The sequence below is a fragment of the Palaemon carinicauda genome, chromosome 25, assembly GCF_036898095.1.
Source record: "Palaemon carinicauda isolate YSFRI2023 chromosome 25, ASM3689809v2, whole genome shotgun sequence".
In the NCBI taxonomy this organism is placed as follows: Eukaryota; Metazoa; Arthropoda; class Malacostraca; order Decapoda; family Palaemonidae; genus Palaemon; species Palaemon carinicauda.
In genome coordinates, this window is record NC_090749.1 from 5153820 (window position 1) to 5177133 (window position 23314).

At 40.7% G+C, this 23314-nt stretch overlaps 2 protein-coding genes and 20 non-coding genes across 22 annotated transcripts in view; all 22 read left to right on the plus strand.

The window, feature by feature from the left end:
• Positions 1–11876, plus strand: part of LOC137618625 (uncharacterized) — a 51379-nt gene extending 39503 nt beyond the window's left edge. The window contains exon 4 of the mRNA XM_068348736.1: positions 11690–11876. Coding sequence (XP_068204837.1) covers positions 11690–11876 — 187 coding nt within the window. The remainder of the gene's footprint in view (positions 1–11689) is intronic.
• On the plus strand, positions 384–455 carry TRNAV-CAC (transfer RNA valine (anticodon CAC)). Its single transcript has one exon. It is a non-coding gene; the product is annotated as a tRNA-Val (tRNA).
• Positions 1077–1148, plus strand: TRNAV-CAC (transfer RNA valine (anticodon CAC)). The gene has a single exon. It is a non-coding gene; the product is annotated as a tRNA-Val (tRNA).
• TRNAV-CAC (transfer RNA valine (anticodon CAC)) lies at positions 1355–1426 on the plus strand. The gene has a single exon. It is a non-coding gene; the product is annotated as a tRNA-Val (tRNA).
• Positions 1635–1706, plus strand: TRNAV-CAC (transfer RNA valine (anticodon CAC)). The gene has a single exon. It is a non-coding gene; the product is annotated as a tRNA-Val (tRNA).
• On the plus strand, positions 1774–1845 carry TRNAV-CAC (transfer RNA valine (anticodon CAC)). The gene has a single exon. It is a non-coding gene; the product is annotated as a tRNA-Val (tRNA).
• TRNAV-CAC (transfer RNA valine (anticodon CAC)) lies at positions 2330–2401 on the plus strand. Its single transcript has one exon. It is a non-coding gene; the product is annotated as a tRNA-Val (tRNA).
• TRNAV-CAC (transfer RNA valine (anticodon CAC)) lies at positions 3992–4063 on the plus strand. Its single transcript has one exon. It is a non-coding gene; the product is annotated as a tRNA-Val (tRNA).
• Positions 4131–4202, plus strand: TRNAV-CAC (transfer RNA valine (anticodon CAC)). The gene has a single exon. It is a non-coding gene; the product is annotated as a tRNA-Val (tRNA).
• On the plus strand, positions 4270–4341 carry TRNAV-CAC (transfer RNA valine (anticodon CAC)). The gene has a single exon. It is a non-coding gene; the product is annotated as a tRNA-Val (tRNA).
• TRNAV-CAC (transfer RNA valine (anticodon CAC)) lies at positions 4409–4480 on the plus strand. The gene has a single exon. It is a non-coding gene; the product is annotated as a tRNA-Val (tRNA).
• On the plus strand, positions 4826–4897 carry TRNAV-CAC (transfer RNA valine (anticodon CAC)). The gene has a single exon. It is a non-coding gene; the product is annotated as a tRNA-Val (tRNA).
• Positions 4965–5036, plus strand: TRNAV-CAC (transfer RNA valine (anticodon CAC)). The gene has a single exon. It is a non-coding gene; the product is annotated as a tRNA-Val (tRNA).
• TRNAV-CAC (transfer RNA valine (anticodon CAC)) lies at positions 5104–5175 on the plus strand. The gene has a single exon. It is a non-coding gene; the product is annotated as a tRNA-Val (tRNA).
• TRNAV-CAC (transfer RNA valine (anticodon CAC)) lies at positions 5520–5591 on the plus strand. Its single transcript has one exon. It is a non-coding gene; the product is annotated as a tRNA-Val (tRNA).
• TRNAV-CAC (transfer RNA valine (anticodon CAC)) lies at positions 5659–5730 on the plus strand. Its single transcript has one exon. It is a non-coding gene; the product is annotated as a tRNA-Val (tRNA).
• TRNAV-CAC (transfer RNA valine (anticodon CAC)) lies at positions 5937–6008 on the plus strand. The gene has a single exon. It is a non-coding gene; the product is annotated as a tRNA-Val (tRNA).
• TRNAV-CAC (transfer RNA valine (anticodon CAC)) lies at positions 7455–7526 on the plus strand. The gene has a single exon. It is a non-coding gene; the product is annotated as a tRNA-Val (tRNA).
• TRNAV-CAC (transfer RNA valine (anticodon CAC)) lies at positions 7868–7939 on the plus strand. The gene has a single exon. It is a non-coding gene; the product is annotated as a tRNA-Val (tRNA).
• Positions 8008–8079, plus strand: TRNAV-CAC (transfer RNA valine (anticodon CAC)). Its single transcript has one exon. It is a non-coding gene; the product is annotated as a tRNA-Val (tRNA).
• Positions 8980–9051, plus strand: TRNAM-CAU (transfer RNA methionine (anticodon CAU)). The gene has a single exon. It is a non-coding gene; the product is annotated as a tRNA-Met (tRNA).
• A 4540-nt stretch (positions 11877–16416) lies between the features above and the next one.
• LOC137618626 (uncharacterized) lies at positions 16417–17352 on the plus strand. Its single transcript, XM_068348737.1, has 2 exons — positions 16417–16542; positions 16720–17352. Exons 1-2 carry the CDS (start codon positions 16417–16419, stop codon positions 17350–17352), a joined length of 759 nt encoding a protein of 252 aa, XP_068204838.1.
• Positions 17353–23314: the final 5962 nt, after the last annotated feature.

A 23314-nucleotide genomic window follows, 5' to 3' on the forward strand; every position in this document is an offset into this window, starting at 1 on the left:
AACCCAGAGGTCTGTGGATAGAAACCACGCTCTGCTACAACAGTATTTTACTGAAAAATAGAATGACGCCACTTTTAAGTAAAAATGCCTTCAATATAACCAGAGGCAGAGTGGCGCAGTGGAAGTGTGCTGGGCCCATAACCCAGAGATCCGTGGATCAAAACCACTGTCTGCTACATACAGTATTTTACTGAGAAATAAAAAGACGTCACTTTCAAGTAAAAATGTCTCCAATATAACCAGAAGCAGAGTGGCGCAGTGGAAGCGTGCTGGGCCCATAACCCAGAGGTCCGTGGATCGAAACCACGCTCTGCTACAACATTATTTTACTGAAAAATAAAAAGACGTCACTTTCAAGTAAAAATGTCTCCAATATAACCAGAAGCAGAGTGGCACAGTGGAAGCGTGCTGGGCCCACAACCCAGAGGTCCGTGGATCGAAACCACGCTCTGCTACAACATTATTTTACTGAGAAATAAAAAGACGTCACTTTCAAGTAAAAATGTCTCCAATATAACCAGAAGCAGAGTGGCATAGTGGAAGCGTGCTGGGCCCACAACCCAGAGGTCCGTGGATCGAAACCACGCTCTGCTACAACAGTATTTTACTGAGAAATAAAAAGACGTCACTTTCAAGTAAAAATGTCTCCAATATAACCAGAAGCAGAGTGGCGCAGTGGAAGCGTGCTGGGCCCATAACCCAGAGGTCCGTGGATCGAAACCACGCTCTGCTACAACATTATTTTACTGAAAAATAGAAAGACGTCACTTTCAAGTAAAAATGTCTCCAATATAACCAGAAGCAGAGTGGCATAGTGGAAGTGTGCTGGGCCCATAACCCAGAGGTCTGGATCGAAACCACGCTCTGCTACAACAGTATTTTACTGAGAAATAAAAAGACGTCACTTTCAAGTAAAAATGTCTCCAATATAACCAGAAGCAGAGTGGCGCAGTGGAAGCGTGCTGGGCCCATAACCCAGAGGTCCGTGGATCGAAACCACGCTCTGCTACAACATTATTTTACTGAGAAATAAAAAGACGTCACTTTCAAGTAAAAATGTCTCCAATATAACCAGAAGCAGAGTGGCACAGTGGAAGCGTGCTGGGCCCACAACCCAGAGGTCCGTGGATCGAAACCACGCTCTGCTACAACATTATTTTACTGAGAAATAAAAAGACGTCACTTTCAAGTAAAAATGTCTCCAATATAACCAGAAGCAGAGTGGCATAGTGGAAGCGTGCTGGGCCCACAACCCAGAGGTCCGTGGATCGAAACCACGCTCTGCTACAACATTATTTTACTGAGAAATAAAAAGACGTCACTTTCAAGTAAAAATGTCTCCAATATAACCAGAAGCAGAGTGGCACAGTGGAAGCGTGCTGGGCCCACAACCCAGAGGTCCGTGGATCGAAACCACGCTCTGCTACAACATTATTTTACTGAAAAATAAAAAGACGTCACTTTCAAGTAAAAATGTCTCCAATATAACCAGAAGCAGAGTGGCATAGTGGAAGCATGTGCTGGGCCCACAACCCAGAGGTCCGTGGATCGAAACCACGCTCTGCTACAACATTATTTTACTGAGAAATAAAAAGACGTCACTTTCAAGTAAAAATGTCTCCAATATAACCAGAAGCAGAGTGGCACAGTGGAAGCGTGCTGGGCCCACAACCCAGAGGTCCGTGGATCGAAACCACGCTCTGCTACAACATTATTTTACTGAGAAATAAAAAGACGTCACTTTCAAGTAAAAATGTCTCCAATATAACCAGAAGCAGAGTGGCACAGTGGAAGCGTGCTGGGCCCACAACCCAGAGGTCCGTGGATCGAAACCACGCTCTGCTACAACATTATTTTACTGAGAAATAAAAAGACGTCACTTTCAAGTAAAAATGTCTCCAATATAACCAGAAGCAGAGTGGCACAGTGGAAGCGTGCTGGGCCCACAACCCAGAGATCCGTGGATCGAAACCACGCTCTGCTACAACATTATTTTACTGAGAAATAAAAAGACGTCACTTTCAAGTAAAAATGTCTCCAATATAACCAGAAGCAGAGTGGCACAGTGGAAGCATGCTGGGCCCACAACCCAGAGGTCCGTGGATCGAAACCACGCTCTGCTACAACATTATTTTACTGAGAAATAAAAAGACGTCACTTTCAAGTAAAAATGTCTCCAATATAACCAGAAGCAGAGTGGCATAGTGGAAGCGTGCTGGGCCCACAACCCAGAGGTCCGTGGATCGAAACCACGCTCTGCTACAACATTATTTTACTGAGAAATAAAAAGACGTCACTTTCAAGTAAAAATGTCTCCAATATAACCAGAAGCAGAGTGGCACAGTGGAAGCGTGCTGGGCCCACAACCCAGAGGTCCGTGGATCGAAACCACGCTCTGCTACAACATTATTTTACTGAGAAATAAAAGACGTCACTTTCAAGTAAAAATGTCTCCAATATAACCAGAAGCAGAGTGGCACAGTGGAAGCGTGCTGGGCCCATAACCCAGAGGTCCGTGGATCGAAACCACGCTCTGCTACAACATATTTTACTGAGAAATAAAAAGACGTCACTTTCAAGTAAAAATGTCTCCAATATAACCAGAAGCAGAGTGGCACAGTGGAAGCGTGCTGGGCCCATAACCCAGAGGTCCGTGGATCGAAACCACGCTCTGCTACAACATTATTTTACTGAGAAATAAAAAGACGTCACTTTCAAGTAAAAATGTCTCCAATATAACCAGAAGCAGAGTGGCACAGTGGAAGCGTGCTGGGCCCATAACCCAGAGGTCCGTGGATCGAAACCACGCTCTGCTACAACATTATTTTACTGAGAAATAAAAAGACGTCACTTTCAAGTAAAAATGTCTCCAATATAACCAGAAGCAGAGTGGCAAGTGGAAGCGTGCTGGGCCCATAACCCAGAGGTCCGTGGATCGAAACCACGCTCTGCTACAACATTATTTTACTGAGAAATAAAAAGACGTCACTTTCAAGTAAAAATGTCTCCAATATAACCAGAAGCAGAGTGGCGCAGTGGAAGCGTGCTGGGCCCATAACCCAGAGGTCCGTGGATCGAAACCACGCTCTGCTACAACAGTATTTTACTGAGAGAAGAAAGACGTCACTTTCAAGTAAAAATGTCTCAATATAACCAGAAGCAGAGTGGCAGTGGAAGCGTGCTGGGCCCATAACCCAGAGAGGTCCGTGGATCGAAACCACGCTCTGCTACAACATTATTTTACTGAGAAATAAAAAGACGTCACTTTCAAGTAAAAATGTCTCCAATATAACCAGAAGCAGAGTGGCGCAGTGGAAGCGTGCTGGGCCCATAACCCAGAGGTCCGTGGATCGAAACCACGCTCTGCTACAACAGTATTTTACTGAGAAATAAAAAGACGTCACTTTCAAGTAAAAATGTCTCCAATATAACCAGAAGCAGAGTGGGCAGTGGAAGCGTGCTGGGCCCATAACCCAGAGGTCCGTGGATCGAAACCACGCTCTGCTACAACATTATTTTACTGAGAAATAAAAAGACGTCACTTTCAAGTAAAAATGTCTCCAATATAACCAGAAGCAGAGTGGCGCAGTGGAAGCGTGCTGGGCCCATAACCCAGAGGTCCGTGGATCGAAACCACGCTCTGCTACAACAGTATTTTACTGAGAATAGAAAGACGTCACTTTCAAGTAAAAATGTCTCCAATATAACCAGAAGCAGAGTGGCGCAGTGGAAGCGTGCTGGGCCCATAACCCAGAGGTCTGTGGATAGAAACCACGCTCTGCTACAACAGTATTTTACTGAAAAATAGAATGACGCCACTTTTAAGTAAAAATGCCTTCAATATAACCAGAGGCAGAGTGGCGCAGTGGAAGTGTGCTGGGCCCATAACCCAGAGATTCCGTGGATCAAAACCACTGTCTGCTACATAAGTATTTTACTGAGAAATAAAAAGACGTCACTTTCAAGTAAAAATGTCTCCAATATAACCAGAAGCAGAGTGGCGCAGTGGAAGCGTGCTGGGCCCACAACCCAGAGGTCCGTGGATCGAAACCACGCTCTGCTACAACATTATTTTACTGAGAAATAAAAAGACGTCACTTTCAAGTAAAAATGTCTCCAATATAACCAGAAGCAGAGTGGCACAGTGGAAGCGTGCTGGGCCCACAACCCAGAGGTCCGTGGATCGAAACCACGCTCTGCTACAACATTATTTTACTGAGAAATAAAAAGACGTCACTTTCAAGTAAAAATGTCTCCAATATAACCAGAAGCAGAGTGGCACAGTGGAAGCGTGCTGGGCCCACAACCCAGAGGTCCGTGGATCGAAACCACGCTCTGCTACAACATTATTTTACTGAGAAATAAAAAGACGTCACTTTCAAGTAAAAATGTCTCCAATATAACCAGAAGCAGAGTGGCACAGTGGAAGCGTGCTGGGCCCACAACCCAGAGGTCCGTGGATCGAAACCACGCTCTGCTACAACATTATTTTACTGAAAAATAAAAAGACGTCACTTTCAAGTAAAAATGTCTCCAATATAACCAGAAGCAGAGTGGCATAGTGGAAGCGTGCTGGGCCCACAACCCAGAGGTCCGTGGATCGAAACCACGCTCTGCTACAACATTATTTTACTGAGAAATAAAAAGACGTCACTTTCAAGTAAAAATGTCTCCAATATAACCAGAAGCAGAGTGGCATAGTGGAAGCGTGCTGGGCCCATAACCCAGAGGTCCGTGGATCGAAACCACGCTCTGCTACAACATTATTTTACTGAGAAATAAAAAGACGTCACTTTCAAGTAAAAATGTCTCCAATATAACCAGAAGCAGAGTGGCACAGTGGAAGCGTGCTGGGCCCACAACCCAGAGGTCCGTGGATCGAAACCACGCTCTGCTACAACATTATTTTACTGAGAAATAAAAAGACGTCACTTTCAAGTAAAAATGTCTCCAATATAACCAGAAGCAGAGTGGCACAGTGGAAGCGTGCTGGGCCCACAACCCAGAGGTCCGTGGATCGAAACCACGCTCTGCTACAACATTATTTTACTGAGAAATAAAAAGACGTCACTTTCAAGTAAAAATGTCTCCAATATAACCAGAAGCAGAGTGGCACAGTGGAAGCGTGCTGGGCCCACAACCCAGAGGTCCGTGGATCGAAACCACGCTCTGCTACAACATTATTTTACTGAGAAATAAAAAGACGTCACTTTCAAGTAAAAATGTCTCCAATATAACCAGAAGCAGAGTGGCATAGTGGAAGCATGCTGGGCCCACAACCCAGAGGTCCGTGGATCGAAACCACGCTCTGCTACAACATTATTTTACTGAGAAATAAAAAGACGTCACTTTCAAGTAAAAATGTCTCCAATATAACCAGAAGCAGAGTGGCAAGTGGAAGCGTGCTGGGCCCACAACCCAGAGGTCCGTGGATCGAAACCACGCTCTGCTACAACATTATTTTACTGAGAAATAAAAAGACGTCACTTTCAAGTAAAAATGTCTCCAATATAACCAGAAGCAGAGTGGCACAGTGGAAGCGTGCTGGGCCCACAACCCAGAGGTCCGTGGATCGAAACCACGCTCTGCTACAACATTATTTTACTGAGAAATAAAAAGACGTCACTTTCAAGTAAAAATGTCTCCAATATAACCAGAAGCAGAGTGGCACAGTGGAAGCGTGCTGGGCCCACAACCCAGAGGTCCGTGGATCGAAACCACGCTCTGCTACAACATTATTTTACTGAGAAATAAAAAGACGTCACTTTCAAGTAAAAATGTCTCCAATATAACCAGAAGCAGAGTGGCACAGTGGAAGCATGCTGGGCCCACAACCCAGAGGTCCGTGGATCGAAACCACGCTCTGCTACAACATTATTTTACTGAGAAATAAAAAGACGTCACTTTCAAGTAAAAATGTCTCCAATATAACCAGAAGCAGAGTGGCACAGTGGAAGCGTGCTGGGCCCACAACCCAGAGGTCCGTGGATCGAAACCACGCTCTGCTACAACATTATTTTACTGAGAAATAAAAAGACGTCACTTTCAAGTAAAAATGTCTCCAATATAACCAGAAGCAGAGTGGCATAGTGGAAGCGTGCTGGGCCCATAACCCAGAGGTCCGTGGATCGAAACCACGCTCTGCTACAACATTATTTTACTGAGAAATAAAAGACGTCACTTTCAAGTAAAAATGTCTCCAATATAACCAGAAGCAGAGTGGCGTGGAAGCGTGCTGGGCCCATAACCCAGAGGTCCGTGGATCGAAACCACGCTCTGCTACAACAGTATTTTACTGAGAAAGAAAGACGTCACTTTCAAGTAAAAATGTCTCGAATATAACCAGAAGCAGAGTGGCGCATAGTGGAAGCGTGCTGGGCCCATAACCGAGAGGTCCGTGGATCGAAACCACGCTCTGCTACAACATATTTTACTGAGAAATAAAAAGACGTCACTTTCAAGTAAAAATGTCTCCGATATAACCAGAAGCAGAGTGGCGCAGTGGAAGCGTGCTGGGCCCATAACCCAGAGGTCCGTGGATCGAAACCACGCTCTGCTACAACATTATTTTACTGAGAAATAAAAAGACGTCACTTTCAAGTAAAAATGTCTCCAATATAACCAGAAGCAGAGTGGCAGTGGAAGCGTGCTGGGCCTATAACCCAGAGGTCCGTGGATCGAAACCACGCTCTGCTACAACATTATTTTACTGAGAAATAAAAAGACGTCACTTTCAAGTAAAAATGTCTCCAATATAACCAGAAGCAGAGTGGCGCAGTGGAAGCGTGCTGGGCCCATAACCCAGAGGTCCGTGGATCGAAACCACGCTCTGCTACAACAGTATTTTACTGAGAGATAGAAGACGTCACTTTCAAGTAAAAATGTCTCAATATAACCAGAAGCAGAGTGGCAGTGGAAGCGTGCTGGGCCCATAACCCAGAGGTCCGTGGATCGAAACCACGCTCTGCTACAACAGTATTTTACTGAGAAATAAAAAGACGTCACTTTCAAGTAAAAATGTCTCCAATATAACCAGAAGCAGAGTGGCGCAGTGGAAGCGTGCTGGGCCCATAACCCAGAGGTCCGTGGATCGAAACCACGCTCTGCTACAACATTATTTTACTGAGAAATAAAAAGACGTCACTTTCAAGTAAAAATGTCTCCAATATAACCAGAAGCAGAGTGGCGCAGTGGAAGCGTGCTGGGCCCATAACCCAGAGGTCCGTGGATCGAAACCACGCTCTGCTACAACATTATTTTACTGAGAAATAAAAAGACGTCACTTTCAAGTAAAAATGTCTCCAATATAACCAGAAGCAGAGTGGCGCAGTGGAAGCGTGCTGGGCCCATAACCCAGAGGTCCGTGGATCGAAACCACGCTCTGCTACAACATTATTTTACTGAGAAATAAAAAGACGTCACTTTCAAGTAAAAATATCTCCAATATAACCAGAAGCAGAGTGGCGCAGTGGAAGCGTGCTGGGCCCACAACCCAGAGGTCCGTGGATCGAAACCACGCTCTGCTACAACATTATTTTACTGAAAAATAAAAAGACGTCACTTTCAAGTAAAAATTTCTCCAATATAACCAGAAGCAGAGTGGCGCAGTGGAAGCGTGCTGGGCCCATAACCCAGAGGTCCGTGGATCGAAACCACGCTCTGCTACAACAGTATTTTACTGAGAAATAAAAAGACGTCACTTTCAAGTAAAAATGTCTCCAATATAACCAGAAGCAGAGTGGCAGTGGAAGCGTGCTGGGCCCAACCCAGAGGTCTATGGATCGAAACCATGCTCTGCTACAACATTATTTTACTGAGAAATAAAAAGACGTCACTTTCAAGTAAAAATGTCTCCAATATAACCAGAAGCAGAGTGGCACAGTGGAAGCGTGCTGGGCCCACAACCCAGAGGTCCGTGGATCGAAACCACGCTCTGCTACAACATTATTTTACTGAGAGAATAGAAAGACGTCACTTTCAAGTAAAAATGTCTCCAATATAACCAGAAGCAGAGTGGCACAGTGGAAGCGTGCTGGGCCCACAACCCAGAGGTCCGTGGATCGAAACCACGCTCTGCTACAACAGTATTTTACTGAGAAAGAAAGACGTCACTTTCAAGTAAAAATGTCTCCAATATAACCAGAAGCAGAGTGGCATAGTGGAAGCGTGCTGGGCCCACAACCCAGAGGTCCGTGGATCGAAACCACGCTCTGCCACAACATTATTTTACTGAGAAATAAAAAGACGTCACTTTCAAGTAAAAATGTCTCCAATATAACCAGAAGCAGAGTGGCGCAGTGGAAAGCGTGCTGGGCCCATAACCCAGAGGTCCGTGGATCGAAACCACGCTCTGCTACAGCAGTATTTTACCGAGAGATAGAAAGACGTCACTTACAAGAAAAAATGCGTCCAATATAACCAGAAGCAGAGTGGCGCAGTGGAAGCGTGCTGGGCCCATAACCCAAAGGTCCCTGGATCGAAACCATGCTCTGCTACAACAGTATTTTACTGAGAGAGAGAAAGACGTCACTTTCAAGTAAAAATGACTCCAATATAACCAGAAGCAGAGTGGCATAGTGGAAGCGTGCTGGGCCCTTAACCGAGAGGTCCGTGGATCGAAACTACGCTCTGCTACAACATTATTTTACTGAGAAATAAAAAGACGTCACTTTCAAGTAAAAATGTCTCCAATATAACCAGAAGCAGAGTGGCGCAGTGGAAGCGTGGTGAGCCCATACCCCAGAGGTCAGTGGATCGAAACCGCGCTCTGCTACAACAGTATTTTACTGGGAGATAGAAAAACGTCACTTTCACGTAAAAATGTCTCCAATATAACCAGAAGCAGAGTGGCATAGTGGAAGCGTGCTGGGCCCATAACCCAGAGGTCAGTGGATCGAAACCACGCTCTGCTACAACAGTATTTTGCTGAAAAATAGAAAGACATCACTTTCAAGTAAAAGTGCCTCCAATATAACCATAAGCAGAGTGGCGCAGTGGCAGCGTGCTGGGCTCATAACCCAGAGGTCCGTGGATCGAAACCACGCTCTGCTACAACAGTATTTTACTGAGAAATAGAAAGACGTCACTTTTAAGTAAAAATGTCTCCAATATAACCAGAAGCAGAGCGGCGCAGTGAAAGCTTGCTGGGCCCATAACCCAGAGGTCCGTGGATCGAAACCACGCTCTGCTACAACAGTATTTTACTGAGAGATAGAAATACGTCACTTTCAAGTAAAAATTCCTCCAATATAACCAGAAGCAGAGTGGCGCAGTGGAAGCGTGCTGGGCCCATAACCTTGAGGTTCGTGGATCGAAACCACGCTCTGCTACAACAGTATTTTACTGAGAGATAAAAAGACGTCACTTTGAAGTAAAAATGTCTCTAATATAACCAGAAGCAGAGTAGCACAGTGGAAGCGTGCTGGACCCATAACCCAGAAGTCCGTGGATCGAAACCACGCTCTGCTACAACAGTATTTTACTGAGAGATAGAAAGATGTCACTTTCAAGTAAAAATGTCTCTAATATAATCAGAAGTAGAGTGGCGCAGTGGAAGCGTGCTGGGCCCATAACCCAGAGGTCTGAGGATTGAAACCACGCTCTGCTACAACAGTATTTTACTGAGAAATAGAGAGATGTCACTTTCAAGTAAAAATGCCTCCGATATAACCAGAAGCAGAGTGGCGCAGTCGATGCGTACTGGACCCATAACCCAGAGGTCCATGGATCGAAACCACACTCTGCTACAACAGTATCTTATTATGAAATAGAAAGATGTCACTTTCAAATTATAATACCTTGCACATAACCAGAAGCAGAGTGGCGCAGTAGAAGCATGCTGGGCCCATAACCCAGAGGTCCGTGGATCGAAACCACGCTCTGCTACAACAGTATTTTACTGAAAAATAGAAAGAAGTCACTTTCAAATAAAAAAGGCCTGAATATACCAGAAGCAGGTGGGGCAATGGAAGCGTGCTGAAACACAATTTGAGATGAAAGAAAAATACCTTAAGGCATTTTATGAAGGAATTATTTATACACCATCTTTTACACAGGAAAGGTAAAAAGACATTTGCATTTTCTTTTTAGGATTTTTTTTTTTTTTTTATCTCAATATTTTAAAGGACTGAGGAGGTAATAATCGTATAGAATATCAGGAAGATTAAAACGTTCTAGTTTGTTCATTGAAACAGAGGTAATAACACTAAGTTATGCAATGATGCTCGTAGACCTGTCAATGTTTACCTTCCAGTCCCAACACTCAAAATGCCTCTTTCACAATGCCTGAGTCTACAATGGCCACAGAACAAATACGAGAGTGATACAGTATTATACTTATAGAGCATCTATGTTTTGAAATTTCTTTTTAGTGGCATAACCAGAACTTCCTCTCTACATCTATTTCAAGGGATATTATCCATCTGACCGCAGTGTTTATCGAAGGAGTAGAAATTACTTTTTTACCTGTCAGTTTTACAAAAAAGAATAATTGCATTAAAACACTTGAGACAAAAAAAAAGATAATTCATCCTAATATTATTATTATTACTATCCAAGCTACAACCCTAGTTGGTAAAGCAAGATGCTATAATTATAGCCCAGGGGCCCCAATAGAGAAAAATATCCCAATGAGGAAAGGAAATAAGGAAATAAATAAATGAAGAGAACAAATTAACAATAAATCATTCTAAAAAAGGCAACAACGTCAAAACAGATATGTCATATATAAACTATTAACAACGTCAAAAACATATATATCATATATAACTATAAAAACTTATGTCCGCCTGGTCAACAAAAAAGCATTTGCTCCAACTTTGAACTTTTGAAGTTCTACTGATTCAACTACCCGATTAGGAAGATCATTCCACAACTTGGAAACAGCTGGAATAAAACTTCTAGAGTACTGCGTAGTATTGAGCCTCAGGATGGAGAAGGCCTGGCTATTAGAATTAACTGCTTGCCTAGTAATACGAACAGGAGAGAATAGTCCAGGGAGATCTGAATGTAAAGGATGGTCAGAGTTATGAAAAATCTTATGCAACATGCATAATGAACTAATTTAACGACGGAGCCAGAGATTAATATCTAGATCAGGAATAAGAAATTTAATAGACCGTAAGATTCTGTCCAACAAATTAAGATGAGAATCAGCAGCTGAAGAACAGACAGGAGAACAATACTCAAAACAAGGTAGAATGAAAGAATTAAAACACTTCTTCAGAATGGATTGATCACCGAAAATCTTAAAAGACTTTCTCAATAGGCCAGTTTTTTGTGCAATTGAACAGACATTAATGGCGGGTTTGACTCAAGGAAATTGAAACATGATATCAGGGCAGTAGTGACACTAGAAGAGAGAGAGAGAGAGAGAGAGAGAGAGAGAGAGAGAGAGAGAGAGAGAGAGAGAGAGAGAGAGAGAGAGAGAGAGAGAAAGGGAAAGATTTATGATATATCAGCGAAAAGGGCTATAATAAGTAAAATACGAATAAGAAGACACCCTCTTTTATATGAGAGACTTGGAAATAATCTATATTGAGAAGGGTTTATAATTCTGACGGATTTTTTATTATTATTGTCCATTCATTGTCCAAATTCAGTATTGTCACTCACTTCGAAAAAAAAAAAGGTTCTTAGGCCGACGAATCTGTTTTTTTTTTCCAAATTAAATTCTTACTTATTGTCTAAGTTGTGAGGGAAATAAAGCCTTCCAAAACATATCCAAAGAGAAACAGGAAAGCAATCCTGATATAACGGGGAACCAAATTACCACAGGACGGGCAGTATTCGGCAGTGACACCAGGAATCGGCCATTCCAAGAAATTGGTATAGCCTATATCCAGAAGCTATGGAAAGTGTTCCTGGCTCCAGCTTAGCACTGACTCCGTAATGTGAGAAGGTAAGTAAGTCAGGACCAGCGTAGCCTTTTGAAAGTTTTGTAGATCCAGTTGTACAGTATGTTATGGGTGAGCCTCCACGTCGGTTTTTCCTTTCCCTTATATTATTATTGTTGTGTTACAATAAACAGTATATTACCAGATAAGAATCTGAAGAAAGCTTAGATGAAATTTCAGACGATAACAATTATTATTATTATTATTATTATTATTATTATTATCATTATTATTATTATTATTATTATTATTATTATTATTATCATTATTATTAGTAGTAGTAGTAGTAGTAGTAGTAGTAGTAGTAGTAGTATTAGCTAATCTACAACTCTAAAACGAAAAGCAAAATTCTATCCGCTCAAGGGCTTCCAGAGGGAAAATAGCCCAATGAGGAAAGGAAATAAGGAAACAGATAGAATAGTGTGCCTGATTGTACCCTCAAGCAAAAGACCTCGTCAGATAAAGATTTCACATCCGGAAATGAAAGTAACACGAACTTTAACTGACCAATTTCTCCAACAGGAGGGATAAGTAATTTACAAGAAACATATCCATCATCAATTAACTGAATTAACACAAGGCCAGGGCACCACCCACTCGTTGAGATACTACCGCTAGAGAGTTATGGGGGTCTTTTGACTGGCCAGACAGTACAACATCGGATCCTTCTCTCTGGCTACGGGGGCCATTTTTTCTCTTGGTAATGGTAGAAGAGACTATTTAGCCATGGTAAGCAGCTCTTTTAGGAGAAGGATACTCCAACATCAAACCATTGTGTCTAGTCTTGGGTAATGACATAGCCTCTGTACCATGTTCTTCCACTGCCTTGGGTTAGAGTTCTCTTGTTTGAGGTGCACTCGAGCACACTATTCTATCTTATCTCTCTTCCTTTTGTTTTGTTAAAGTTTTCATAGTTTCTATAGGAGATATTTATTTTAATGTTGTTACTCTTCTTATAATATTTTGTTTTCATTTTTTCATTTCCTCACTGGGCTATATTCCCTCTTGGAGCCTTGGGCTTATAGCATCTTGCTTTTCCAATTACGGTTATAGCTTAGCTAATAATAATAATAATAATAATAATAATAATAATAATAATAATAATAATACAATAATAATAATAATAATAATAATAATAATAATAATAATAATAATAATAATAATAATAATAATAATAATAATAATACAGGGTTTCTCAGATTCCTCCAATTCTCCTACTTTGCAAACATAGTACGCCATTAGCCGGAAAGGCCAGAAAACAAAAACATAGAATAAAATAGTACAATCTTTAAACTACCTTAAATACAAAGGATTCAACTCTGCAAAGAATTGTAATAGTTTACACATTCACACAAAACTTTAATGCATAAGTTTGAAAAGTCTATAGAAAATCTGAAAAAAAAGCAATAAGTAATCAGATCATTCTAGCAAACAAATGAAAGCCAGACTTTCGTCCAAACCAGCGAACACAAACAATCTTTGTCTACAAAAAGAGGATGCTCCTGTTAATATCCTTCAGTGCCACTATGAGTAATCTGTTGGGTCAAACCCAGGTCATGAAGTGACGAATGATGGGGAGGGTCATCTACATCAACATCGCGATGGAAGTCAAAGAAATTGAGATAAAGATTGATGGAGGGAGGAAATGGAGTAAAAGGGGAGAAGGAAAGATTGAGAAGAGAAATATCAGGAAGAGACACACAGTCGTTGGAGAAACAGTCATGGGAAGACAAAATCATATAAGGAAAAGAAAAAAAAATAATCATCAGAGGATTAACTCATTTTCTTTTCTTTTGTCCGTCATTTTCAAACAAGAAGTTCTTAAAAGATTTTCTTTGGACCATTTGTTTCTTGTACCTCAAAATCCTCTTGTTCGTTTTATTTCTAATGGACTCTGTGGTGTTTGTTATATTCCTTGTGTAGCAGCAGATGTGATGGAAGTTTGATAACGTTGCTTTTGTTTCTTGATGAATTCATCATATCGTCAATACTAAATAGATTATATAATCAATGATTCTCGCACAAATATACAGATATTAGAAATAAATGATTATTATCTGTGAAATTTTTGTGTCAAGATTAGTTTGTTTTTATTTTCCCGCCCATTTAAGAGGCGTGACAATTACAGATAATCAGTTAGTTAATCCTATTTCTTTACAACTCCAGCTTTCCTTACAGGTCTCTGGACTCTGTAAATCTCCAATTTCGCTTTTAGTTTAGCAGGTTCTTGTCACTACATAACTGACACTTGTGAAAATACAGGTACGGGAGGATGTGATGATTATTTTTGTCAAAAAAATAATTTTAAAATCATTAAACATTAGAATAAAATGGGTGACTTTCATTAACAAATATCAAATTATATAGATTAATTTTCAAAACGTATTATCAACTTTTGACTTATTCAATAGGACGCTTGACCTGACCTTTTGAGATCTGCACAAACCTATATTTAAATCCTAATCATATTTACTCTTGATATTGATATGACACAACAAATTACAATCTATGAATGAAAAAACCATTTTTATATCATTCTCTCTCTCTCTCTCTCTCTCTCTCTCTCTCTCTCTCTCTCTCTCTCTCTCTCTCTCTCTCTCTCTCTCTCTCTCTCTCTCTCTCCTTTCAAATAAATGACCGAGGTAGTTGAAAGGTAAATGAGAAATCTTTCTTTTTGAGGAAGCTCTAATGATAACAATTACTGCATTTTTGAAGTATTTCAATTGAGGGATTCAATTCTGAATCTCTTCAACATCCGCGAAATAAGAATTTATTGTTGCTTTGATAAAAGTTATCTCTTAATAATAAGTCATTAAAAGGAAATTCTTTCCACGACAAATATCTCTTTTGTTACTAAAACCTCTGACCATATTTCAAAAGAACTTTTGCAAAAGCCTCCCAATATAACAATATAAAAATAAATATTTCTTTCCACCGAGGATCATATTTTTCAGTCTCCCTCCCAGTAAGGAAAAAAAATCATAAATTCCACACACGAGGAGAGAGAGAGAGAGAGAGAGAGAGAGAGAGAGAGAGAGAGAGAGAGAGAGAGAGAGAAACATCGTAAACTAATGTCTTAAGTCGTTGTACCACACTACGCCATTAATAGTTTTCAAGACGTTTATCTTCTTCTTTCAAAGTTTCATAGCTAAAAGAACGGACGTTCGGAAAATAGGGCAATGGAATATATATATATATATATATATATATATATATATATATATATATATATATATATATATATATATATATATATATATATATATATATATATATATATATATATATATATATATATATATATATATGTATATATACATATATATTGGGTAATTCAACTTTGTCTTTATACATCGTTATTGGATGTATCTTTGCATTCAAATAAAAACCTTAATAACAATATTGGATGTAGTATGAATGATAAGCCAATAATGTGTCTCTTTTCACTTACAGTTGGGAGAGATATTATTCTGAATGACTGTGTGGGTGTGGATGTGTTTATCTGTATGGGTGAGGGTGTGGATGTTTTTGTCAATATGGGTGAGGGTGTGGATGTGTTTATGGGTGTGGGTGTGGATGTGTTTGTTGGAATGGGTGTGGAATTGTTTGTCAGTATGGGTGCGGGTGTGGATGTATTTTGGGGGTGTGGGTGTGGATGTGTTTGTGGGTGTAGGTGTGGATGTGTTTGTTGGTATGGGTGAGGGTGTGGATGTTTTTGTGGCTTCAGGTGTGGATGTTTTTGTCTGTGTGGGTGTGGATGTTTTTGTCTGTGTGGGTGTGGATGTGTTTGTCGGTATGAGTGTGGATGTGTTTGTGGGTGTGGGTGTGCATGTGTTTCTTGGTATGGGTGTGGGTGTGGATGTGTTTGTGGGAGTGGGTGTGGATTTGTTTATCGGTATGGGTGAAGGTGTAGATGTGTTAGTGGGTGCGGGTGTGGATGTGTTTGTCGGTGTGGGTTTGGATGTGTTTGTCGGTGTGGGTGCGGGTGTAGATGTATTTGTGGATGTGGGTGTAACTGTGTTTGCAGGTGTGAGTGTGGATGTGTTTGTCGTTTTGTGTGCGGGTGTGGATGTGGATGTGTCTTTCGGTATGAGTGCGGGTGTAAATGTGATTGTGGGAGTTGGTCTGGAGGTGTTTGTCAGAGTGGATGTGGATGTGTTTGTCAGTTTGACTGAGGATGTGTTTGTCGGTATGGGTGCAGGTGCGGAAGTGTTTGTGGGTGTGGGTGTGGATGTGTTTGTGGGTGTGGGTGTGGATATATTTGTCATTATGGGTGTGAGTGTGGATGTGTTTGTCGGTATGGATGCGGGTGTGGATGTGTCTCTGGGTGAAGATGTTTTTTGGGGTGTGGGTGTGGATGTGTTTGTTGGTGTGGGATTGTGGATGCGTTTGTCGGTGTGCGAGTGGATGTGTTTATTGGTATGGGTGAGGGTGTGGATATGTTTGTGGAAGTGGGTGTGGATGCGTTTGTCGGTATGGGTGCGAGTGTGGATGTGTTAGTGGGTGTGCATTGTTTGTCACTATGAGTGCGGGTGTGTATGTGTTTGTTGGTGTGGGTGTGGCTGTGTTTGTCAGTGTGGCTGCTGGTGTGGATGTGTTTGCCAGTGTGGGTGTGGATGTGTTTGCCAGAGTGGGTGTGGATTTGTTTGTGAGTTTGGATGTGGGTGTGCTGTATGCGTGAGTTTGGATGTGTTTTTGAGTGTGGATGTTATTGTGTGTGTGGTTGTGGATTTTCTTGTTGGTGTGAGTGCGAGTGTGGATATTTTTGTGGGTGTGGATGTGCTTGTAGGTGTGGGTGTGAGTGTGGATGATTTTGTGGGTGTAGGTGTGGGTGGATGTGGGTGTGGATGTGTTTGTTGGTATGGGTGAGGGTGTGGATGTTTTTGTGGCTTCAGGTGTGGATGTTTTTGTCTGCGTGAGTATGGATGTGTTTGTCGGTATGAGTGTGGATCTGTTTGTGGGTGTGGGTGTGCATGTGTTTCTTGGTATGGGTGCGGGTGTGGATGTGTTTGTGGGGGTGGGTGTGGATTTGTTTATCGGTATGGGTGAAGGTGTGGATGTGTTAGTGGGTGCAGGTGTGGATGTATTTGTCGGTGTGGGTTTGGATGTGTTTGTCGGTGTGGGTGCGGGTGTGGTTGTATTTGTGGATGTGGGTGTAACTGTGTTTGCAGGTGTGAGTGTGGCTGTGTTTGTCGTTTTGTGTGCGGGTGTGGATGTGGATGTGTCTGTCGGTATGAGTGCGGGTATAAATGTGATTGTGGGTGTTGGTCTGGATGTGTTTGTCAGTTTGACTGAGGATGTGTTTGTCGGTATGGGTGCAGGCGCGGAAGTGTTTGTGGGAGTGGGTGTGGATGTGTTTGTGGGTGTGGGTGTGGATATATTTGTCGTTATGGGTGCGAGTGTGGATATGTTTGTCAGTATGGGTGCAGGTGTGGATGTGTTTGCCGGTGTGGGTTAGGATGTGTTTGTTGGTATGGATGCGGGTGTGGATGTGTCTGTGGGTGAAGATGTTTTTTGGGGTGTGGGTGTGGATGTGTTTGTTGGTGTAGGATTGTGGATGCGTTTGTCGTTGTGCGAGTGGATGTGTTTATTGGTATGGGTGAGGGTGTGGATATGTTTGTGGAAGTGGGTGTGGATGCGTTTGTCGGTATGGGTGCGAGTGTGGATGTGTTAGTGGGTTTGCATTGTTTGTTACTATGAGTGCGGGTGTGTATGTGTTTGTTGGTGTGGGTGTGGCTGTGTTTGTCAGTGTGGCTGCTGGTGTGGCTGTGTTTGCCAGTGTGGGTGTGGATGTGTTTGCCAGAGTGGGTGTGGATGTGTTTGTGAGTTTGGGTGTGGGTGTGCTGTATGCGTGAGTTTGGATGTGTTTTTGAGTGTGGATGTTATTGTGTGTGTATTTGTGGATTTTCTTGTCGGTGTGAGTGTGAGTGTGAATATTATGGACCAAATAGGAATTCTTTTTGTCCTCTAAAGTTATTGCAATTCACATGTAAACTTTGTTGATCTTTTAAAATTTTCTCCAAAAATCAAAATTCCATAATTGCTTCAGATAATGAAGAGACACAGAACTTTCCCTGCATTTTTTTAAGGTTAACGAGAAATGAGTGGAAATTCTTTTGGAAAAAAGAAAAATTCCCGTTTTGACTTTAATTTTCTTTCATATTTATATAAGATAAACATAAAAATCAATAAAAATAATCTTAAAAGGTTTTACTTAGAGGAAAGTAGCAAAATTTATTTTCCATCATGTTAATAGGTAATGAGATTATTTAATATCCTCAACTGTGAGAAGTAAAAAAGTCCAAATATATTTTGTTAACACTGAAAGGAAAATGATCCAGAATACTTTTTATTAATGGAAGCCTTAGTTAATCTTCTCCCATTAAATGGTAAAAGAAGCCACATTCAATTACTGTACATAAAACAAAATTTTAATTCTTGAAAATTCGTAAATGCGTGGAAGAATAACTCCATCTATTTTAGGAAAATACCTGAAAATGTCAACTACCATCTTGCTCACTTCATCGTCACATACCTGTGAATGTCAAAAACAATTGATCATAATGACATCAATTTGACATTAAGAAATAAAGAGTAATTTAGTGCTTGACTGGACTCTCACAGCAAATAATCCATATTTCGTTTATATTTGGACAATATAATTTGATCTGTTCAAAAAGGACCAAATATTTCAAACTGAGTTTTGCATTTAAATTAATGAGATAAGAAATAATATCGAGATTACTAAAACACTAAATCTGTACCTACCCACCTCCCGTTTGTGATTTTTATTAACCAGTTTTCAACAGACTTAAATGGGGCCTTGAAACCGTTCCTTTCCTAATACTTTGAACATAGCATGATTCTGTAACTTCATTTGTTGCAATGTTGTCATATACTTCTAACAGTGTTGTAGTCCTTTGGTAATATAAAGACAGGGGGTAAACACAGCTCTCTAAACCTCACGGGGCACTGCCACATGAGGCTTACTGAAAGCAGCATTTCTCCAGTCCTTAGGTTATGACACCAATGAAAACAGAAAAGACAGGTACATTGATTTTCTGTTATGAGGACAATTTATGGATGTGGTTACCTATTGGAAACATTCCTGCCTCAGCGATTTAGAGGACCCTATAAGTCTGCCTGCAGAGTCATCAGCAGCCATTGCCCTGTCCTCCCTGATCCTAGGCGTTGATAATATGCATGTCCTGCTAGAGCATTGTCACTGCTCCTTTCCTCTGCCATTCATGACTAACATTTAAACCAGCCAATTAACCTTTCACTTCATGGAGCCTTTGAGGATCGCATTGTTTAGCTGATCAAAGGAATGCCAAAATTCTATCACATATTGATGGAAATCATTTTAATTTCCCTCACTGCAAAAACTTAAGAAACTTGCTAAAGAGAATCCCATGATATTTGGCTTTTGTGAACAATTTTTTTCTAGGAATTTCGCTCCAAGATTGAACAAAACAAAATTCCTTAAGATATATTTATAAGATAAAGGTGGGAAAAGAGATAAGCTTTGCTTCCAAAATCCCCCAATCTATTATGAAACCACATCACAACAAACAACGATGGACCCAAATTAGTAGACGCTCTTCAAAAGCAATACTGTTCAAGAGATGCAACAAATCTTGAGGGGATCGTTTGACTGAATCATCGCTTCTTTCTGTTAAATCATTTTCCAATGGGTGAGTAGGTGAGCCATTGATATCCTCAAAGGTTCATCTGGGAAGGAATATTACTGTACGAAAGACTGTGAACATTAAGTGGATGAAAGGAAGCAATGCTGATACAAATGGATTCAAGGAGTCTCTCTTTATATGTGTTCAGTAAGAATGGCTGATAGTCGCTCAAAGAAAGCCACGGTTAAGTTTTAGGCAAATGAAACTTACACAGACGAATATACAGTATATGCATGCACATATACAAACACACTAACTTACACACACACACACACATACGATAATATTATCACTAACAATAATGATTTATAACTTTTAAAAAAATAAGCCACAAATATCTTTTATTACCGGATTGAACTGCTATGGCTCTCCTACGGAATTTCCTTTAATGATGAATACTTCTGTCCAGCCAAGGATTCAAACCTATGACCGATAAAAATAATGATAAATATTAGTCTGTTTAGACTAGCCAAGATGTCTTTACTAAACCCTTATTTCTATCGGACATAAGTTCGAGTCCTTGGCTGGACAGAAATATTCATCATTAAATGAATGTCTCTAAGGGGTCTGTCTGAGACCACATGACAAGACCAATTCGATATTAAGGGGTATTTGTGGCTTATTCGAACACACGTGTATATATATATATATATATATATATATATATATATATATATAGATATATATATATATATATATATATATATGTATGTATATATATGTATGTATGTATGTATATAAAGGTATGTATGTGTGTATATATATATATATATATATATATATATATATATATATATATATATATATATATATATATATATATATATATATATATATATATATATATATATATATATACATACATACATACATATATATACATACATATATATATATATATATATATATATATATATATATATATATATATATATATATATATATATATATATATATATATATATATATATATATATATATACATACATACCTTTATATACATACATACATACATATATATACATATATATATATGTGTGTGTGTATATATGTATATATCAATAATAATGATATAGTCTGTATACTGTTTATTTACACTAGCGTAAAAAACGTCAATGGAACAGTTCGTAAGGACACTTTCGTGGCCTATCGCTCAGTGTGTAGTAACATACAGTGACTACACATGCACCCTCTTAATTAATCGTCCCAAACTTATTACACTGTTTCTCGCCGATTTAAAACAGAAGGTTAAGGAATTTTACCTGCTGCTACCACAGACCTCTTAAGTTGCTCCACTTGCTTTGCATAGTGCATAAAGAACACCTTGGATGACTATCAGCCAGTGTACAAACAAGGATGTTCAAAGTCCTTATAATTAAAGAAATTTTATGGAAGAGGCAACTTTCCTCGGATCATGACTAACGGGTGTACTGTCTAGATCCGTTCTGCGAATAACACAGGTGATTTTCGCCCTTAGTTATAGATAACTTTGAACCCAGGGTTTCTCTTCTGAACAGCTGTTCTCCCATAAAGTCTGAAGTTCTATGAAGATAAATCTTTAGGCACTCCACTGGATATAGAGATGCATCTTCCTTCAGAGGGCAGATTCTTTAGGGACCCCACCTGTTGGTGGGTAGCTTGTTCCTGGTAAGAGACGTTGGGTCTATAAATAGATTCAGTTCTCCCTCCAAGAACTGGACGTGGCCTTCCTCTCTAGAGAGAGCCACTATTTCACTAACTCTAGCCACCAAAGCGAGTACAAACAGAAATATGACTTAAATTCAAAACCTTCTAAGCACATTATTCATTGTTCATTATCTATACACGTAGTTAGAAAGGTCGACCTGTAAGGATTAGGTATCCGACTTGTCAAGGCAGGCTTGAACAATAGAATAGTGTTGGCTGCTAAACCTTGCTCATGAAGGTGAATGAAGAATGATGAATAAGAATCTGTCGAGATTTCTTTTGGTTTCTTCGCCTTGACAAAGAATATCTATTTCTTCCCTGAAGCCTCATAATGTCTTCTGGTTTCCTCCAAAAGTCTAAACTGACTTTCAACACCGAATCTTTTTCTCATCGCTAAGGAGAGAAAATCTTGAGATGTAGGTTCCGTGCTTTCTGTGATGGAGCGAAGACAGTCGACTTCTGTACTCGGTGAGACAGGGATGGATCCCGTAGCAGTACGAATTTTAGTCGTAGTTCCAATGCCAGAGGGAACCACACGCTATTTGGCCACATATGGGCCATTATTGCTGCTTTCCCCTTGAAGGATCTCAGCTTATCGAGAACCTTCAAAAGGAGGTTATGCGGAGGGAACAGATAAATATTGGACCATCTGTTCCAGTCTAGGGACATAGCGTCCACTGCCTCCGTTAGCGGATCCTCGTATGGGGACACGTAACTATCTATTTTCTTGTTGTCATTCATCGCAAAGAGGTCTATCTGCAGCTCCGGGACTTAGCTCGGGATGAAGGAGAACGATCCTGCGTCTAGGGACCATTCTGACTCTATAGGTGTAAACCTGTATAGAGCGTCCGCTGTCACATTGCGGAACCCTTGAATGTGAACTGCTGACAGGTGCCATTTCTTCCAAACGGAACATGGCCAACATCACTTGGTTGATTTGAGGTGACCTCGACCCTTGTCACTGTCTAGAACCAGTCTTATGTGGGTCGAGTGGTGAGGAGATACTTTCTTAGTGTCAGAATAACTACCATGGCTTCTAGAAAGTTGATGTGAAATGACTTGAAAAGATTGGACCAAGCTCCTTGGTCTCTCTTCTGATGCGAGTGACCTCCCCAGCCTTCCTTTGAGGCGTCTGTGTAGATAGTTACTGATGGGGGAGGAGGTTGAAGAAGTATTGATCTCTTCAACTGCTTGGCATTGGACCAAAGCTTGAGAAGCGTTCGCAGTCGAGTCGTTAGAGGTCTTATTAGATCTCTTCGCGCGTTTGATGCGTATTTTCTCCAGACTCCTGTTGCATCCTTTAGCTGTGCTCTTAGCACTGGGTCTGTTATCGAAGCAAACTGTAGAGAGCCCAGCACTCTCCTGTTCGCGTCTCGATATCCGTTAGGGTTTCAATAGTCTCTTGATAGATCCTGCTATTTCTTTCCTCTTTTCCCCTGGAATGGAAAGTCGATGTGACTCCAAATTCCAGTGGATTCCCAACCACTGAAATTTTTGAGCTGGAGAAGGTCGAGACTTCTTGATGTTGATCTTGAATCCCAGATGTTCCAGGAACTGGATCACTATCTTAGAAGCTTGCATGCATTCTGTCCTGGATGCTGCCCACACCAGCCAGTCATCCAAGTAGGCTACTACTTAGACCCCCTTTAGGCGTAATTGATGGACGGCTGCGTTTGCGAGCTTCGTGAAAATCCTTGGGGCTATGTTTAGCACGAAAGGCATAGCTCTGAAGGCGTAAAGTTATTTAAGTAACTTGAAGCGTAGGTAGGAGGAGAGGCGACGATTAATTGGAACGTACCAATAAGCGTCAGACAAGTATACAGAAACAGCATATGCCCTTTTGGGCAATAGGGTCCTTACGTGTTGAAGTGTGAACATTCTGAACCTGTAGTTCACTATGAACTTATTGAGTGAGCAAGTCTATAATGACTAGTTTTTCTGAGTCCTTCTTTGAAACACAAAACAGCCTTCCTTGGAATTTGATGGACTTAACTTTCCGGTTTACCCTTTTGTCTAAGAGCTCTCTGACATATTCTTCCAGAATGG

What these genes read in the sequence shown, in the direction of transcription:
- LOC137618626 (XM_068348737.1), top strand. Translation starts at nt 16,417, where the DNA reads ATGAGTGCGGGTGTGTATGTGTTTGTTGGTGTGGGTGTGGCTGTGTTT. An exon ending in GAGTGGGTGTGGATTTGTTT is followed by an intron (nt 16,543 to 16,719) that starts GTGAGTTTGGAT and finishes TTGTGGGTGTAG; the next exon opens with GTGTGGGTGGATGTGGGTGT.